The sequence below is a fragment of the Centroberyx gerrardi genome, chromosome 20 (assembly GCF_048128805.1).
Source record: "Centroberyx gerrardi isolate f3 chromosome 20, fCenGer3.hap1.cur.20231027, whole genome shotgun sequence".
Taxonomy (NCBI): Eukaryota; Metazoa; Chordata; class Actinopteri; order Beryciformes; family Berycidae; genus Centroberyx; species Centroberyx gerrardi.
In genome coordinates, this window is record NC_136016.1 from 9947186 (window position 1) to 9966680 (window position 19495).

The 19495-nt window shown below is 43.6% G+C and overlaps 2 protein-coding genes across 3 annotated transcripts; both read right to left on the bottom strand.

Moving 5' to 3' along the window:
• Nucleotides 1-7922: 7922 nt before the first annotated feature.
• On the bottom strand, nucleotides 7923-11885 carry LOC139912817 (rap1 GTPase-GDP dissociation stimulator 1-B). The gene is made up of 5 exons (XM_071900732.2): nucleotides 11807-11885; nucleotides 10420-10527; nucleotides 9346-9468; nucleotides 8578-8703; nucleotides 7923-8395 (listed from the first exon to the last, which is right to left on the bottom strand). The coding sequence occupies exons 1-5, from the start codon at nucleotides 11883-11885 to the stop codon at nucleotides 7923-7925; spliced, it is 909 nt and encodes a 302-aa protein (XP_071756833.2).
• Nucleotides 11886-12939: 1054 nt separating this feature from the next.
• On the bottom strand, nucleotides 12940-17578 carry LOC139912799 (uncharacterized). 2 transcript variants are annotated; one of them, XM_071900709.2, is made up of 5 exons: nucleotides 17488-17578; nucleotides 15761-16458; nucleotides 15466-15666; nucleotides 15221-15350; nucleotides 12940-14053 (listed from the first exon to the last, which is right to left on the bottom strand). In XM_071900709.2, exons 2-5 carry the CDS (start codon nucleotides 16152-16154, stop codon nucleotides 13585-13587), a joined length of 1194 nt encoding a protein of 397 aa, XP_071756810.1. In that variant the 5' UTR covers nucleotides 16155-16458; nucleotides 17488-17578; the 3' UTR covers nucleotides 12940-13584. The 2 variants fall into 2 exon arrangements, with proteins under 2 accessions (XP_071756810.1, XP_071756811.1); XM_071900710.2 differs by having other exon boundaries at nucleotides 17454-17562.
• Nucleotides 17579-19495: the final 1917 nt, after the last annotated feature.

Genomic DNA, 19495 nt, shown 5'->3' on the forward strand with positions numbered 1-19495 from the left:
AGGATCCTTCAGTTTAAATGAAATGGAGAGAGAGAGTTTATTGTGTGTGTTTAAGAGCCTCTGGTCTGAGCTCTGGGCTCCTGTTGAGTCATTTGGTATCAGCGAGGCCTTGATACTTCCAAAATGTGTGAGACGTGCCTCAACCCAGGTGTGTGCGGCTTGCCGTGGGCTCTGTTTCCTCACAGTGTGTGTATATGTGTGTGTGTTTGTGTGTACCTATGCGTACATGTGTACAAGCATGTACTATACGCACCTGTACACATGCATATATGTGTGTGTTTTCACTGTGTTTTTTGCTCAAGTTGCACGCTGGGGTCCTGAGGGAGAGGAAGTTGTCCAAGGCGCTGCCTGTCAGACGAGCTGTAGTCATTTTGAGAGGAAGCGATGGCGCTGCCTACTAACATTGTCATCACTATTCAACAGGATGACGGCAACAGAGATGCCCACAGGCTGGGAGGAATAGAAGGCAGAGACGGACGCAGAAGGGAGGACAATGAGACAGTGTAAACCGACAGCAAACAGGAGAGGTTGAAGAAGACAGTTCAAGGACCATTTTGATGTTTTTTGTCAACCTCATTATTGTATTTCATATCTGTCTGTCTGCTGGTATCTCTACTCCTTTATTGCTTTGTGTGTGACTCTTACCTTACATTCTCTGTCTCTCTATCTCTAACTGTCTGTCTGTATTCCTGATTTTCCTCCCTCTCTTTCTCTCTTTTTTGCCCCCATTCCCCCTCCCCGATCCCTCTCTCCTGTCATGTTATCATTGATTAAACAAATGTCTCAGAGGCCTCAGTTATAATCAGCTCTTAAAACTGCTCATTAAATCTGCCGCTCAGAGCCCACAGAACTCGCTGCGCACCTCGACAGGTTGGCCACCACGGAGTATAGAGCAGCAGTGCGCACATATGCATGCATATTCACACACACACGCACGCACACACACACACACACACACACACACACACACACACAAACACATACTATGGAGATGGGAGGCGTGGTCCTTTCTCTATTTTTAAATTTTTCGAATTTTTTCAACAATTTCAACATTTCCTCAAAAATTTAGATCATAAAAGTCCCAACAAAGTAGAATACCCCATAGACAAACATTACAAAACAGAATATCGAATAATGTCACTAAAGCAATTTCATTGCAACTGTGCATAATTTAGTTAGCCCTTTTTTGTATTCATGAGAGAGTGTGAGGGTTTACTCACTTATTTCAGCCAATAAACAATGCTGTCCCCAAAATCTGAAGATTTACAGCTGAAAACTACAGGAACTGGAGTCTGAAGTACATGACCAAGTATAAAGAATTTTGATTGGTCTTCCAGCCGTCCGCGCGTCACTGTCCCCTCCCCTAATTGGCTTCCTGGTGTTTCCTCCCACGGAGATAATCTCCAATCAACCATCTGCCGTGTCATCGCCGCGCGCCACCGCTCTGCCCTTCCCTCCGCCCCTCCGCCATGTTCCCGCTTTCCCCTGCTGATAATGTCAAGATGCAATATTCCCTCAAAACAGTCATTAAACAAAACGCCATGCGTGAAAACAAAACCCCCCGATTAATGGTGCGCGGTCCCTTCTGACACCGTCTATACTCCACATCAAAGAGGCAGCGTGAGCCTTCAGCGGGGCTGTGTGTGAGGGTGTGTGTGTGTGTGTGTGTGTGTGTGTGTACGGAAAGGCCCTCCTGTGATGGACGTAATAGGCCAGGACAGATGGCCTCAGCAAAGGTGGCCCACTATCCACCTGCCCCACAGACGCACACACACACACACACACACACACACACACACACACGCACACACACGCACACACGCACACACGCCCGAAGCGCAGCCTCGGTGTTTAGTCTTGGTTGTTGTTGCCTGTTCCAGTACTAGCCTTATTCTGTCGCTCAGAGCAGCAGGAGAGAGCTACATCTGTGCCATGTTTGCTTGTGATGTCAGTACAGAAATAGAAGTGAAGAAGTCGGTGTTTGAACCGACCATTCAGCTCGCTGACATCCCTGGGTAAAAATAACCTGTCTGGGACACGGCTGGCTCTTTGGTGTTTGGTGTTGAGTTTAACATCTGCTCGTCATAACCTGGTACAGTGGCACTGTGTGACGGGGCAACCACAGGTGTGTGAGCATTCAGCAAAGTCTGGAGGAATCATCACGGCTGTCGTCTTCGTTTTCGCTCTGGTGATCATCATCATGATTTTGTTCGTCCTCTACTCCTTCTTCATCATCGTGCCAGTCTTCTACTGCTGGCCCCCGAGCCGCTGCACTGTAGCAGTTAGAGGTTAAAGGCAAAATCCAACCTAAAACACTCTATCATCGTTAACAAAAAGCTATTGCGAATGTACCTTGGGTCCATTTTGTTGTTTGGTGGCGTACGTTTCTTATTTCCGCAGATAACTGGCCAAATGTAGATGTGATGTGATGTCTCGTCGTGATATTTCCAATGCATGGAGTTTGATAGAAAAAATGTTCACCTATCTAAAACATCAACGGTAAACATTTTTGTGTCAGCCCCTCAAAGAGCAAGGGCTAGACTTCACTGACAATAGACCAGAATACAATGCAGCCACAAGACATGTTGTGTTTTGAGTAAGGGGCGTAACTCACTTTTTTATCAACCGGAAAATCTGCAAATGCTAACGCTAATGCTATTGCTAGTACAATTGCTCTTCCACCTTCACATATAAGCTACAGCTGAATGCAACAAAATAACTCCTGGAATGCACTGAACAATATAAATTGATGATATCTAACAGTGTAAGACTGTCCAATGATGGAGTTTTCCTTTAAGTGCCTTGCTCAAAGGCAGTAGCTGTTGAGGGAGGGGAGCGCATTCACTCTCACCCACATTTCCCCACCCAACCTTGGGATTTGAACTCGTGACCCTCTGCTCACAAGCTCATCTCTCCACCCTCGAGGCTGCCGCCGCCCCCGTATCTGTGTGAAAGAATGGCACACAGCACTGTGCAGTAGGTCTCTTTGAAACTCAGTGGCACTTGACAGAAACATTGATTGGTATGGCCAATCCTTAGTCCCTGCTGACGAGAGTTGTCATAGACCTGTCGCAGGAGCGCATATGGGAGAAGTCAGTCCGCTGTGCAGACAGCAGGGTGTCAGAGAGGCAGCCAGTCAGGGGTCCATCATCGCACCTCCTTGACAATCAAGCCTGTTATATTTAGAGACAAGAAGCAAAACCCCTGAGGAAGGATCCATCAATGCGATTACATTAACTGTCCGGGGCAATGACACCTCCCGTGCGTGTTCTGTTTGTGTGTGCTTATGTGTATGTATGTGTGTGTGTGTGCGTGTGTGTGTGTGTGGGGGGGGGGAGAGTCAACGAGGGGGGTCTCATGCATTGTGGTCTAACCCTGAAGAGGCTACAGGCTGAGATGAACTAAGGCCACAACAGAGAAATGACGAAAGCAGTAATTAGGGCAAGTAATTAGAATCGCAGCACCATGGAATCCTAATGCAATTACATGGTGTTGTTTCTGTAGAAGGCAACCAGTGTATTAAAGTTTAAATGACTCATTTGCAAGGCAAGTAATAAAACAGTCTTCAGCCATGTGTCATCTGGGTTTGGGGGCATGTAATGCAAGGTTCATCATGCATTATTAATAAGTCTAATATTAAAAGTAATATGTGCACAATGCGTGTGTCTCCTATTACCCAGCGGAAGTGGAGCTATTGATTATACACTTCATGTGTCTGAGGAATCATGTGTTCTTGCATACACATACTGTACTTTGCATGTGCTTGTGTGTGCGTGTGTGTGTGTGCGTGTGTGTGTGTGTGTGTGTGTGTGTGTGTCAGTTATTTCACAGAACGCAACAGTAGCCCTCTACATAAAAAGAACAGAGTATATTTCCTTGATATTCTTGCCCCGTTCAAGGTTGACTCTAAATACCTCTTCATGTTTTAAAAGGCTTTTAACGAGAACAGGTTAACGCTTTTGTATAATTAGAAAGTTTGGTGATCCCACTGCCCAAAACAGAAAAAACAGCATGCTGAGAGGACTGTCCTCCCCAGTGGGAAAGGTACTGGAGCTGACAGCAGATAAAATCCTCTCTGACCCAAGCTATTACCTCCTTTTTAACAAGTTCGAGCTCCTCACCTCTGGTTGCTGGTCCGGGGCCCTGACTCACAGGAATAACCTGACCAGACCAGATGCTTTTTCATCCCAGCAGGCCCTCGCTGCTCTAGACAAATGGCTATTTTCATTTAATATGTTTTTGAGCCAGCAGGTCTGGTTTGATTTCAGCGGGCACTGTTGCAGCCATTATCCGATGTAATGAGAATGTGTTGATGACTATGGTCTATTTATAATGCTGTATTGTTATGTACTGTGGGTATGCATATTTTTGTACCGCCTTAAACAAATGCACCGTGAACCAATTTTCCACCAGGGGACAATCGAGTCAGTAAAGTGTACACGTGTGCACCTCTATCTACCTGTAAATAATTCCAAAGCCTCATCTCTATCACATCAAATATTTAAGTGGCTCCCAGAGTAATAAAGTTGGGATTGATTAGAAGACGTGCCCCTACGTTTAGACGCCCGGAGCAGGATGGAACCAATAAGAGGGGTAATTAGAGTAAGAGAGATGGGGAAAAGATTGAGGGGGGGGGGGGGCACTTCTGTCTATTTTTTGTTGGCATTTGTATTAAATGTAATTATAGTCAAAGGGCAAGTGCTCAATTTGACTTATATGCCATCACAAAGACACAACTCTTCAGAGCGGCACAGTAAAGCAAACTAATTAAATCTGTGTAAATATCTGAGAATTATCACTGAGATGTGCGGTCACGCACCTAATCATGATCGAGTAATGCAGTCTGCATGTACAGGCACATGTACATCGTCACAAATTGACTTGTACTTTTCATTTTATATTGGGCTCTATATACGTTTTCTACAAAGCACATGCATGCCATCTAGTGTTCACCTCTGGTAATTGAGTTCAGAAAGGAAGAAAGGCAGCCGGTCCACCTCTGCCTGTGCTGAGCGCTGAAAAGGCTCAAACACAATGAGAGAGAAGAAAAGACATTTTCTCACAGAGGAGTGAAGTGATTTTTGCATTTTTTGTGCACTTTCAGTCATTGAAAGATGGTGTTCTTATCCGCTGCAACATGCAACAAGTGAACAGGTCATGGTTCAGTGACTTGCTCAAGGACACATGGCTGTTAGGGAGATCAAACTTTTGACCTTCCAGTTGTAGGACCTTCTCTCTGACCACTAGGCTACCTTTCCACCCCGTTAAGGGAACGAAAGAGGTGAGGAAAGGTGTGATTTGAGTCTGCGCCCATCCTCCTATGGCCTCCCTAAAAAATTCCTGAAAACTATCTGGATCTCCCTCAGCTCCATCTCTTCCTCACAGACTCTCTCCAGGAACGTCTGACAACTCATTGCAGCTTGGATCCACCAGCTTAGAAAACATAATGTTAGAGACCAGAGCAGAGCCAGGGTCAAATGCCCTCCTGCACACACTAACACACTCCGTACAGCAGCGTCCGCAGGGAATAGCTAGTGGCTCCTTCACCTTACCCAGACTATCTTCACTGCCATAACACTCAAACTTCCACCTCTACACTGGAACACAGTAGCCAGCCAGATATAGAGGTTGAGGTGACTGGAGTGACAGTGGCAGCGAGTTATTTTCAACCTGCGAACACACTGACATGTCACAGCAGGACGGTTTCTGTACCTGTGGCTCCCAGGAAGTTTGGTTTCTCAAGAAATGTTTTCATGGTTTTGGTGGGAGGGGGTTGAAATGTTGAAATAGACCGAGCTATCACTCATGAAAATGAAGTAGTCAGACTGTAATTTTCCAAATTCTCTGCCTTTCTAAATCCATTCTGTTCACTGTGAGTTCAAAGTGCAGATACTGTATGCAGTGCTGTACTGTGTCCTGCCTCTGTGGTCTTGAATGAAAGCAGCAATTTGGTAGATGACCCAGAGTAAACAACAGTGTAAGGCTAACACACACATACACACGCACACACACACACACACACACACACACACACACACACACACACACACACACACACACACACGCACACAGTGTACAAGTTGTTGGACAAAATAAAGGAAACACCACATGAATAGAGGACTATAACTTTGAAGTAAGTGAATCACACTTACAAAGGCAGCGTACACAGGCCAGTCATATAATTGAATGCAAATTAGCAGCATGTGTCATCTTTAAAAGAGGTCTGACAACACATCACTTTTATATGTGAGTTTTCAAAGCAACATGAGGCAACTCACAGAGTTCCACAGCGGCCTGAACTGCAAGTGCATCAGCCACAAAAACCGCACAATTATTTAATGTGGCAAGGGGAAGAGTCTCGAACATCAGGACAAGACGAACACAGCCAAACTGCACTGGCAAAGAGAACCAGTAGTCGCATATCGAAGCTCACGATACAGATAGACTGACACTTTACAGGAGACATCACAGAACTACTGTCTCAGAAATGACCAGAGCAGAGCTTTTATCCTTTTTCCCACATCCAGATGGGTTTATGTTTGGAGGAGGATGCTTTTAACCGACAATGTTGCCAACTGTTAAACATGGTCGTGGATCTATAATGGTACTGGAAGCCATCTTGTAGGAGTCATTATGGTAGGTCCAATAATTGCTCCGTATGGTTGTATAATAACCAAGGAATATGAGACCATTTTACATGACCAGATCCCTCTTGGTGTTCAAATATTCCAAGATGCTAAACAAATTGTTGTTCAGCGTCTTCCATGGCCTCCCCAATCTAAACATCGATCTAAACACCGAACATTTACGGGAAGTAGGCTAAATTTCCGGCTCCTTAGAACTGGAGGTTTTCCTTCTTGAAGAAAGGTCCAATATCTCATTACACACAGTTGAGTATTTGTATGACAGCATACCAAAGAGGTCTGAATCTAGATGCAAAGGCTTGCCTTACTCCTTAGTAGGTAGTTGATATTAATATATTGTTAGGTGTTTCTGTTACTTTGTCTGCCCACTTGTAAACAAACATACACACGCTAAAGGTCAAGTTCTTTTATTATTTAATGGGAATATCCAAGATGCCAAAATAAAACAATCAGAAATGTATGTTATAATCAAATATGCTATAATCAAAACAATATGTTAGACTTATCATGTAAAAAAGAATGTGATTGATATTGCTGCCTTGGATAGAAATTCACAATGGCATGATTTCAAGATAAATCAGCACTTATGTATGTACGTATGTGTATGAATAGCTGAAGATCACATACTATCACCAGGGACATCATTTTACCATTCCTTTTATCAGGATTTCAGGTTCTTAGATCATTTATTTCTAGCAGGATATTAGCAGTTGTTATGCTTTTTTGTGTTCCCTATCACATCCCTGATATATCGTACAAAACAAACCAAATGCAATACTGTGTTCGGCATAAGATTCTATAACAGCTGAGTGCTCTGATGTGAACTGCCAGTGGTGTGTGTGTGTTTGATCTTAAGCATGTGGTTGTAAATTTCCACTTGTGCCTGTCAGGATCCATGATATGTAACCTCATCAATGAATATTTATAATTTCCCCTGACCCTTTGATGCATATTTATGATTGGCATGTTTTAGTCTGACTATTGATTTGACAGAAGATCCATGCTGGCCAAAGGCTCGCCCCCCAGTCAAGGATGTTTATCAGGACGCCTATAGAGCGAGCAGATGAATATGCTGTTGTGCACACCTTGCTCATGTCCCCACCCAGGGTCCTTCAGTTGGGCCCTGAAATCAAGTCCCCTGCATCCTTGGCCTTAGCTGAGGGTCTCAAAGTGTTTGCAAACTCCAAATTACCTCATCAAGAGAGATTTGTGTAACCACCCCAAGAGTTCTCCCTTTTGTAGTCCAGGCAGGCCACCATGTTTGCAGTCCTTAAGCTGTCAGAGTAAAGTGTGGAACACCCGAGTCCCCAGACTTTGGGTCCGAGGAACATTCCTCGCAGAGTGCTTGACCACTTTGTACAGATTGGAACAGCCGCCCAGGCCGGAGAGCGGGAAGCAGCGAACAGTCCGCTTGTTCCCGTGAAGGTTCCAGAAAGAGGAGGAGCAGCGCTGGAAAACCTCGATGCTGACGGCGTACTGGCCCGGCGCCCACTGGGACACGCGCACCAGAGTCACCGAGGAGCCGAAACCGCAGGTGTGAGGGGAGATGCCGTGAAACACCGACTCCCCCGGCCTTACGGACACGCCCCTCTCCCACACCATCCCCGCCTCCTCCGCCTCCCCCATGTCACTGAGGTTACAGAGGGCCAGCAGGCACACCTCCTCCAGGGCCTCGTTGTCAGGGAAACGGAGCAGGATGGCGACGAGGCGAGGCACCGCGCCTTGTCGTAGTAGCTGTTCCTGCTGAATCGCTGAAAGAGACAGTAAGAGACAGAGAGGCAGAGAAATGTTTAAATATCAATACATCACTGTCAAAATGCTACAAACCTACAGCACCTTCACATGACATGAGCTCCAACATAACATGAGCTAGGAGAGCCAGCAGTCCATGTCTATAACTCCTCAGGAGCTAGTATAGGTTTACTTCACTTACAGCTGTTATAGGACATGCGTGAGATGGCCCGCGCAGCGTGGAGGAGCAGCTCTTGGTCCGCGCAGGTCAGCACAAACAGCAGAGTCGTCACCAAGCCTGCTTCACCAAACCCTTTACAAACCACAGCTAACAAGACACAGAGAAATTCAGTGAATGAACGTGGAACCACAGCGAGGAAGAGTCAAAGTGTCAGCGGGGTTTAAATTGGAGGGGAGCCAACTGGAAATGAAGTCTTGAAGAAGCTCAGAGCGCCAAAGGCCTGGGGCTTCGGCAGCTGAACCAGGCAGAGATGATTGATGTCATACACTTTCATAACAAATGTACAAAGCAGGGTTCAACTATCTCCAACAGTTAAAGCATGACTCCATTTATGACCACCTGGATCCTATTTTCCCATCTTTTTCCATCATACCAATTGATTCTGGCCAAACTCTTGTCAATTGCTTCACTAGAGCTCCTTACATCTTGCTTGGGTGTGCACAATCAATGTGTTGGAAAAGACATGCTTTGGGTGCTTTTGGGGTTGATTCTGGAGTGAGCGAGATTTTAGTCAGAATTGATCGGTATGGTGGTAAAAGATGGGAAAATAGTCTCCAGGTCAAAAATGGATGAAGTTATGCTACAATTTCTGAATACCACAATGAAAAAAGTTCCACAACATAGATGCTACACAGTGGGTTTTGTGTATATGTGTGTGTGTGTGTGTGTGTGTGTGTGCTTGTCTGCTCCCTAACTCAACATTTATCTGTTTACAGGTCAATGACTTACACTCCTTGGCGAGTTCAGCCACTAGTTTTGCAGTCAGCAGAGTGAGTTTCCCTCTGGTCCTCAGAGACAGGGCCAGAATGGGCAGGATCCCACTGATCAGCACCTGCTCAGCAGCGCCTTTCTCTGGACACAAAATGAATTACACATGTATAAACAACACTGAACACTGAATACTGAGGCCATTGTAGCCATTATGTACCACATGCACACAAATGCACAATGGGTAATGGGTATTTATTATCATGATATGCACATACACTCTATATGTGCATATCATGATAATAAATAGACTATTTATAATAAGTAAATATTAGGATGACTGAATATTTTCCAGAGTTGGACACTCAACAATGGTACACAGTATTAACATGATAGTATCTTATCAGGATTTTATCAAAGAAAATCTTTGATTGAAAGATGTTGCATGTATGTATCACAAGCTGTAGCAGTAGTAGTTTAGTAGTTGTTTTTGATTGGACATTTGGCCCTTTAATCTTTGTGTACTGCGGTGTATCGCTAAGTGTTTTTAAGCATTGCTCTCTACTTGATCTCTCTGACCCCCCCTCCTCCTCCTTCTCCTGCCCCTCCATCCCTCTGTTGCTCTTACTAGCAGACACAAATACAGCTTAGCGTCGACCAAGGACTTATAATTGTCACACACCTGATCCCTTCCCTACCTCTCAACCCTCGGCACCCCATCCATCACTGATGGTATTTTGCTACTGTTTTTATTACTCATGTTAAGATTATGCAAGGGAATGAGAAGTTATCATATAGCTGCCTAGGGGTTGGAGGTACGCTGTATTTTAACATATACTGGTATGGAGACACACATACATACATAAATTGCACCTTGCAGCAGAATTGTCAAGATTTTGCAATGGAAATAGTATTTTGAGTGAAAGTCACACTAAGACAATTTAAATATTAAAAAATAACCTTGAAATGTGATTATAGGACCATGAAACCATGAAAATCTGTGATATATTTTTCTATGCTGTCCAGCTGATACAGTGTTATGTATGTGTGTGTAGGTGTGTGTGTGTGTGTGTATACATGTGCACATGAACTCACTCCTCTCCTTTATGGTGGTCAGCACTGTGTTCAGGTGTGGTTTGAGCTCGTCTTCAATCAGTTCTATACCAAGGATTCTGATGGCACCTAATGCATAGTTCAGATTGTCTGTGGAGGCAAGTGGGAAGGTGGAGACAAACTAGTCATAAAAGAGGGCACAGATAAAAGACAGTCATGTGTGGCTGCTGTATGGGAAAAGAGAAAGCACAACTGCTCATAAAACAGGTATGTGACAAAAGGAGGAAAATACTGGAGGTACAAAAGCGGGAGAGCTGGGACTCTCCGTTAGAACTCCATTAGAATTGTCCAAAACGCCTGACTTCCTGAAAGGCATTGTGGGGGATTTTAGGTTGCTTTTGGCCACACACAAGAGCCTTCAACACTGGCACTGGGGGAGTCTTTTCCAAGAATCCCTGCAAAGTGCACAAACATACTTTATTCCTTGCAGAGCATCTAGATGTCAACCTCTGCTCTTTCTGATTTGGACAGAGAAACACTGCAGCTTTTTCTGGGTGTATGATGGTCTATGTGATGGGTTGGAAATAACTAGGTATCTGGCCCATTCACTGTCACACATATAATGCAAGTTTGACTCTCAGTACTCATGCTATTAAAGCCATGTATAGCTATTGCATAACCAGAAAAAATAACTAATAACTTTAAAGCTTATTTACGGCACCAGCCTGGGGGAATAGTTGCAAGGGGAGGGAGGGTTACATACACAGATAACTGAACTGCCCACAACAGTCTCATGCTTGGCCACTAACCAGCTTCATTAGTGCAGCTGGAAGTAAATGCCTTGCTCGAGGGCACTTAAATAGCAGATGGCACTTTGCTGGCCAGATTTTCCCAGTTGGTCTGTGCAAACGAGCCTTCTTCCACTCACAAGCTCACTTCTCAAACTATTTTGAATAGTCCTCCAGTGAGTTTGTATATAGGCCACTGACACATCATGAGTGGTAGTGCGGTCACTGTATTCCCAACCTGCAGCAAACACCAGACCACCAACTGAAAGCACAAGCATATTAATAGGAGGCATATTAGGAAGTTGGTGGTAGAATAGAGGTTAGAGAAGTGGGCTTGTGACTGGAAGGTCACTGGTTTGAATCCCCACACCAGCTGGGAAAATGTGGGTGGAGACGGTGAATGAGTAATGCTGAGTGTGCAGTATGAGATTCCCAGGTGTGAATGTGTGGAACTGCGTGAATGTGAAGCAGGACAATGCTGAAAAAGAGTGTGCATGCTCAGTCAACCTTCCATGGGTGAATAAAGGCATTACAAGCATATAAATGGCAAAACTCCAGATGAGGATGCCACATGTATTGATCACCGTCTATACACTCTAAAACCATCAATCTATCATCAGTCCTGATACTGTTCCACTCACCATTTGGAACGAAGGGCTGCAGCCGACTGGATCTGCGCTTGTCCATGCGCGAGCGTGTGTATGTGTATGTGAGTGGCATACTAGGGTGTCCCATCCTGCTCTGTCCTACAGTCTGTGGACAGTGGCTGGTAAAATCTTCTCAATTTGACATCTTCATGCAAAACACGCACCACTTTTCACTGATATTTTAACCCGTTATTCTCCTTTTGCTTTTTTTTCTTGGCAGACTTCTTCCTTCTTGTGCCAATCTTCGTAATCATTAGCAGTCTTGGCTTGAGGCAGCCTGCTTCTTCCCGTCCCTTCCTGTTTGCCCTACATTGCATCTCACCTTACCCCTAAAGGTACACACCGCAGCACACTAAACCACCTATCTTTTTTGTGAAAAACAGAGTTGTTGTCGCTCTCTCACTCTCTATATTTGGTACATGTCAGTCCAGCCTGTTTTCCTCGTACTCCAGCTGGCTCTCTGTCCTCACTCTGGGTTAATTCAGAGCAAATCCTTTGCAAAGCTGTTCTCTCTCCCCCTCCCTCTCTCTCTCTCCCTCTCAGTGTTATCAGGTAGGGAATTAGCACTTGGCTGACTCTGCTGAGTGTATTCCTACTGCCCTAAAATCCCCCACAATGCATTTCTGCTTCTAGAATATCTCAAAACAACAAGGACAGGTGGGCATCTGCTTTGACCCAAGTGTGTCTGACTGGAATTGTGTTGACAATTCCAGACTACAGTATAAACTACTGTCAAAAGGAAACATACCAAATTACACATTTCCACACATTTTTCAAAATGGCATACTTTTTCGAGACTGAAATGTCTGGAATAGATTTGGATTTGGGTCAGTGTTCAGCATTATGTATGCAAATAGTGGCTGGGCAATATGACTGTCAACAAGAGCACACTCTATAACTACAAAACTTCTCAAGAAATGGAAATGATCAAATTAAATGTCATAGGAACCCTATAATTAAACAAGAGCTATTACAGTCACTTATACATTCAAAACCAGCCAGTCTCTTTTTACTCACTGATCACCAAAAGTATGGAGAGCTTGCTACATGAAGGATATTTACCCAGCGATAAATCAAAGGGAGGAATCAATGTAGTTATGAAAATTAAATCTTTATATTTTGTTCAACTCTCCAGGTTTCAGTAAAAACAAAAACTTATTTTCAATACTGCAATACAGTATGAGAGCCTAATTGTTCAACTGTAGATCTACACAATAAATACAACAAACAGGAGATAAAAGACATCGTACCACCGGCTGAAAATAAGATACAGATCTCCACTTTAGTTTTAGAATTAGTCCACCCTTCTATATTTTGGGATGTACATGTCCATGTTTCCTCAATGTTCAATATGATAACATTTATATAAACATCGGTAGGGAGTCTTATCTGTTCACTGAAGACTGCGCAGGATGAAAAAATAATAATATAACAATTGGTTGGATTTATTTAGACATCAAAATAAGTATGAAACTGTTTCTAGGAAAGAAGCAGTGGCTTCACTTAAGGTGGACTCCAAGATGTGACATCATACACTGATGCTGAGCTCACCACACTGTGATCTCTGGCATAAACCAGCTCAACTCCCGCAGAGCCTGAGTCACATCGCTGAGTTTCCCTTTCAATGCAACTAAGTGAGTGATGCTGCTAAAGAGTCTAAAGAGTCTCGTAAAGCCAAGGTCTGCTGGGCCAGTCCTGAGCAGGATCTAGTTCTGTGATGTCACCAGCTGAGGGTGTCCCAGCCGCCCCATCAGGCCGCTCTCCTCAGATGGTCAGACTGTCCCGGTTGCGTTGAGGCCACTGGAGATGGTCTCGTATCCGACGGAGACCAGGGTGAGGACGTTGCTCTCCACATCATCCGGTTTACACTGCTCCGCTTGTGTTTCCGCCGGACCGGCCGCTCCCATTTCAGGTCGCATCTTCTTCCTGCCTCTGCCCCGCCCCTTGCCCTTCGACATGACCTTCCCAAGCCCTTTGACCCCTCCGGGCACCCTGTGAGGCTTCTCGCCGTCAGAGCGCGACTTGCGGTGGCGCCGGCGGATGCGCCTCATCGGCGGGCCAGACTCGGGCGGGTCGGACGCCGCGGCGCCCGACAGGATGCGAATCTGCCGGTCAATCGCCATGGTGATCATGTCCAGCGCGACGTCCAACATTCCCAGACCGAGGCCGTGAGTGACGTTGTCAAACGCACCGCTGTTGACCGGGTCTCTGAAGCATTTCCTCATATCCTCAAGGTGGTTCCTGAGAGAGAGGGAGAGAGAGAGAGAGAGAGAGGGAGAGAGAGAGAGAGAGAGAGAGAGAGAGGGAGAGAGCGAGAAAAGAGGGAGAGAGAGAGAGAGAGGATTATATCAATCGTATCAATCTTAATGTTGTGTTAATATTATTTTGTTTCATTGATTCTTGATGCTTTGGCAATATTGTTGTTGTGACATTCATGCCAATAAAGCAAAATTTAATTGAATTGAGAGACAGAGAAATACAGAGAGATAAAGAGATACAGAGAGATAGAAAGATACAGAGAAATAAAGAGATACAGAGAGATAGAAAGATACAGAGAGATAAAGAGATACAGAGAGATAGAAAGATACAGAGAGATAAAGAGATACAGAGAGATAGAAAGATACAGAGAGATAGAGAGATACAGAGAGATAAAGAGATACAGAGAGACAGAGAAATACAGAGAGATAAAGAGATACAGAGAGATAGAAAGATACAGAGAGATAGAGAGATACAGAGAGATAAAGAGATACAGAGAGACAGAGAAATACAGAGAGATAAAGAGATACAGAGAGATAGAAAGATACAGAGAAATAAAGAGATACAGAGAGATAGAAAGATACAGAGAGATAAAGAGATACAGAGAGATAGAGAGATACAGAGAGATAAAGAGATACAGAGAGACAGAGAAATACAGAGAGATAAAGAGATACAGAGAGATAGAAAGATAGAGAGAGATAAAGAGATACAGAGAGATAGAAAGATAGAGAGATAAAGAGATACAGAGAGATAGAGAGATACAGAGAGATAAAGAGATACAGAGAGACAGAGAAATACAGAGAGATAAAGAGATACAGAGAGATAGAAAGATACAGAGAGATAAAGAGATACAGAGACAGAGAAATACAGAGATAAAGAGATATAAAGAGATACAGAGAGATAGAAAGATACAGAGATAAAGAGATACAGAGAGATAGAAAGATACAGAGAGATAAAGAGATACAGAGAGATAGAGAGATACAGAGAGATAGAGAGAGAGACAGACAGACAGACAGAGATAGAGAGATCACCAATGTTATTACTCTGTTTATCCTAAATTCTTTGACTTGACTTATAACCTGATAGGTTTGCTGTAATTAATGTAAACCTACTATAAAACAGGCTTGAAGGCCACGTAAAACAAATACATACTTGGTTTCAATAATCTTGGACCAGTGTTGCACTGTGTTTGTTTCAGGGATCAGCTGTTTAGCCATGTTGCCATAGTCCACATAGTCATGGGCAAAGTCCTTCATGTCTGCACACAAAGCTTTGGTGTCTCCTGGAAGAACACACACCAAACCAATTTCAGAACAGCGCTGTTTCACTTGCATCCTTGTTTACATTGCTCACTATGCACTCATTCACACACACACACACACACACACACCTCTCACCTTCAGTGAGTTTGGAGAAGGAGGAGGATACAGAGGTGGTTGTGCTGGGTGTGAGGCCGAGCACATTGAGCGACTCCAGCAGTGTTTTCTTGCTGGCCGGGCCCCTGCTGACTCGGGTGTAGGCTGCCAGTGAGCGCAGGGACATCTTCTCCGGGGCATGCAGGCGCCGTTTAATTTCCTCATACGAGATGAGATACTTCCCTAAAATTACAGCAAAACAGGAGGAGGAGGTGAATGAATAATCTCACGCAATTGAAATTCAAAAGGTGTTATTATCAAACGACTGGACACTTACGAGCCTTGGATCCTTTCATGTTGGGATCCAGGAGTGACGACACCTCTGCAAAAGGCATCTGGGTCACGGGTTCTGGATTCGGGTTTGTGTTTGGCAGCGGTTCCTGATTCTGGGAGGCAACCTCAGTCAGGAGTGGGGCAGCAACCTGCATCTGGGGCTGCATATGAGGCTGTATGTTGTGCATTACCACCTCGCTCTGACCTAGCTGGGCCTGGCCTTGTCCTTGAGAGAGGACCATGGTGTTTTCAGGTAAACCGTGTAGTCCCATGCCGCCCTGCCCTACACTGTTGGTTTGTTCTGAAGCCACCTGGAAGATGCCCATAACTGGCTTCACCACTCTGAACAACATGTTCCCCTGGGCATCCAGCCCAACCACACTGGTAGAGGGGTCCATCGCTTAGTTTACCCTGGAACTTTACCTTTCTGGCAGAGAGGGGAGGCCTAAGAGCCTGGCTGTAATAGTCAGATTAGGTTTCTCCAGAGGCTGATACAGGGTTACAGTATACCCCTCTGCTCTTATATGGTTATGGTTAGACTTGACCTGATAAAATGGGAGGGTAAGCTGAATCTATCTGTACATCCAGAGTAAGGTTGAGGTTGATTCAATCCTTCACTCTCTGCTCTTGCACTCTCTTTTTACAATTTGATAAAGATTACCGTCACTCATGGAAACTTTACAGCAGGAATTTCAACAAATTCTGAAAGACAAGGGAGGAAAAAAAAGCAAACATAGACATTACAAATCATGGCTAGAGTCAGTGGTTTCAGTTGAACTTTTATTCATTTGCGTTCAGCTTCAGTTCACTAAATTTCCTAACATGAATATGCAAATGTTTTTCCACTTGAAAATGACTGTGTTTTGAGTTTATTTCTCTTACTAAATGTATAGACCAAACTCAAGCAGACACTGACTGGGTCAGGGTGTGGTAACAGTATTGAAGACCGTCAGATACCCACTAATTTTGCAATTGTAATAGGCTACTTATAATACATACAATGTATCATGGGCTCTGCAACAAACAAATCTAACACGAGTTGACATTCTGTTTCCATTGGCTTAAATATGTTTGGGCAAAAAAAATTACAATAAAAAGTAACTTGTTTAGACTAAGGATATTTGTGGAAATATAAATGAACAGTCAACAGAAAATGCTAATTTAGATAGATTAGGTATAATATATGTTAATATAATTTCATTAATATGGCAGTGATAAACTAGCCCATGTCTTTTATGTATATGGACAGGACACAGCCGCTCATTCGCAGCACCAGATGAACATAATGGGACAAACTGAGCAGGTTCTATCCAACAACGTCACTGCTACTAATCTCCCCAGCAAGTTGAGTAGCGTTGGACTGACAGTATGCAAACTATTAACTTTCGAAAATAACAGTCGAGAGAACCTTTGCTCTGTCCACATTCCAGCTGAGAAACATGCCAGTGATGCATTAGGAACGCTTCATCACTTCTAAATGCTGAAAAAAAATACCTAAATAGTGACAGACTTGTTTAGCAGCACAAATAATATCAACACTGCACATTTATCGTGACTGACAATCATCATGGCTGCCAGGCCGTTGCGGGGGGGTTGTAGCAGTAGGCCTGTAACGTTACACGAAAAATCAAAACACGGGTAAAATGAAAGAGGATGGTGGTGGTTCTGGACGGGATATACCGAATTTTAGCGCTAACCTTCAATGCAACTGGTGACGGCTGTCCCACTCACCGATTTGCCGTCTGATTTTTCCTAAAAGGGCACTGATCCTAGAACGGTCCGTGTCGAAGCCAGCGACATTTTTCCTCCTTCTCTGGTGTTGCTTCGGCGGGTTGCAAATCAGCTGTACATGCACTACCGCTAGAGCGCTGTAATCCCGCCGTTCATTGGTCAGCTCACCCATCAATCACGTACCAAGCGATTTGTTATTGGACAAACTTGCTGTCGATTGAGGAGAGGGGGCGGTATTTCCGATTTAACCGTCAGTCTAAACACAATGGGATAAAGTGCCACTTTCACCCCTTTTATTCATTTGTCTGCATAAAATCCTCTATCTCATTTCAAAAGTTTTGTTGTCCACATTCATTCATAGCAAATAAAAGTATGACAAGAAGTAAACGGAGCAATTACACGTCAACTTAAACATAAAACATCATCAAGTAAGCAACCTATTAGCAGCCTATGGAAATTCACGAGGTATTATAGCCCACATGCTTTCATGGCATTTATTTATTTATTTAATTGTTTTTTCTGTTGGTGGTGGCCACTATCACTATTCCCTCTGATGATTAATGTAAACAAATGAATGTTATGTTATGGTGGTGTAATTAGTAGGCAATCAAACAGCAAGAAAAGCTTAATCAATATGATTCAATGTCAAAGCTGCACAATGCTATATGTAAAAAACGGATCTTTGGTATATAAAGAACTAATATTAAAATGGCTTGCCATGCATATTTGGTACATATAATAGAATGAGGCTTGCAGAGTTATGTGAATTGATCAGCATGAGAGAGAGAGGCAACATTTGTTATCTCGTATTTTGTCAGATATTGGTACATAAATATTGAAGCAGAAAGGAAAACAATAGGTCAGTGGGATATCCCTCTGTTATTTCCTTACTTCAGAACCGTGGTTTTGGGGTGAGTCGTAATTTTGGAAGCCTCTCTCTCTCTCCTCTCTCTCTCTCTCTCTCTCTCTCTCTCTCTCTCTCTCTCTCTCTCTCTCTCTCTCACACACACACACACACACACACACACACACACACACACACAGATAGCTAAAGCTGATATGGCTGAAGTGCTCCATCTTGTGGACACGTCAGAATATTACATGGCAGATAACAAGAATGAGCCTTGTATGCGTCTCTTGCACTTAATGCTAATTTCCATGACATTACAGAATATTTTATGGTAGGCATCTTAAGTATCAGTGCCAAACCATTCCAGATTCTTGAACTGAATGAGAGAGTGCTTAAAATGAAAGTGCTTCACTTCAGTGCTGCCCTTTTGTCCTATAGGTTCCCTTTTCGCAGTATTTCCACTATATGTAGGTAGCCTATTCAAACCTGGCACACGCCTCACCCCTCTTCAAGAGCTTACATTAGTCAGCAGTGAGCAGTTAAGGTGGCATGGATGTTTTCAACCTCTCCATAAAATCATAAGACACTTGACTGCTCTTGACTCCTCTTGTTCAGTCTGTGCAGGTAAAATCTGCCAAAATTGTGACAGATGCCAAACTGCATTGAGAAGCAACTATTAGGGCCTGGAAACACAATTTTAAACCTTGGCCAACATCTATTTTACTTGTCTAATTTTTACACCATTAACTGTATGCTTATTTTTGGTTGGAATATGGGTCATAGTTTTTAAAATATCATGCCAAACTGTCAATAAAGTGATTCTCAAAATGCCTCTTCATTTCCAGCAGCCTATTGCAGTTTCACCTGGAAATCTTAAGGGCAAAAAGAGTTGAGCATGACTCTTATTGATAGAACAGTGCAACTTGTGCAACACTAACAATTTTTGTATAAACCGAGTGACACAGAAATGAAAGAAATACTCATGTTGGTTAAGTGCTTTCTCATCTGGTATGGAAAGATTTTTTCTTAGTTTCTGTAAGATGGAAAATGGAGATGAAAACTATCTTGTTAAACAAAGAAACTACTTTGGTAGGGTCCTATCTGATATTTCAAAGTTGTTCAACTTCATATTGCATTGCATTTTATACCTGTCATTTT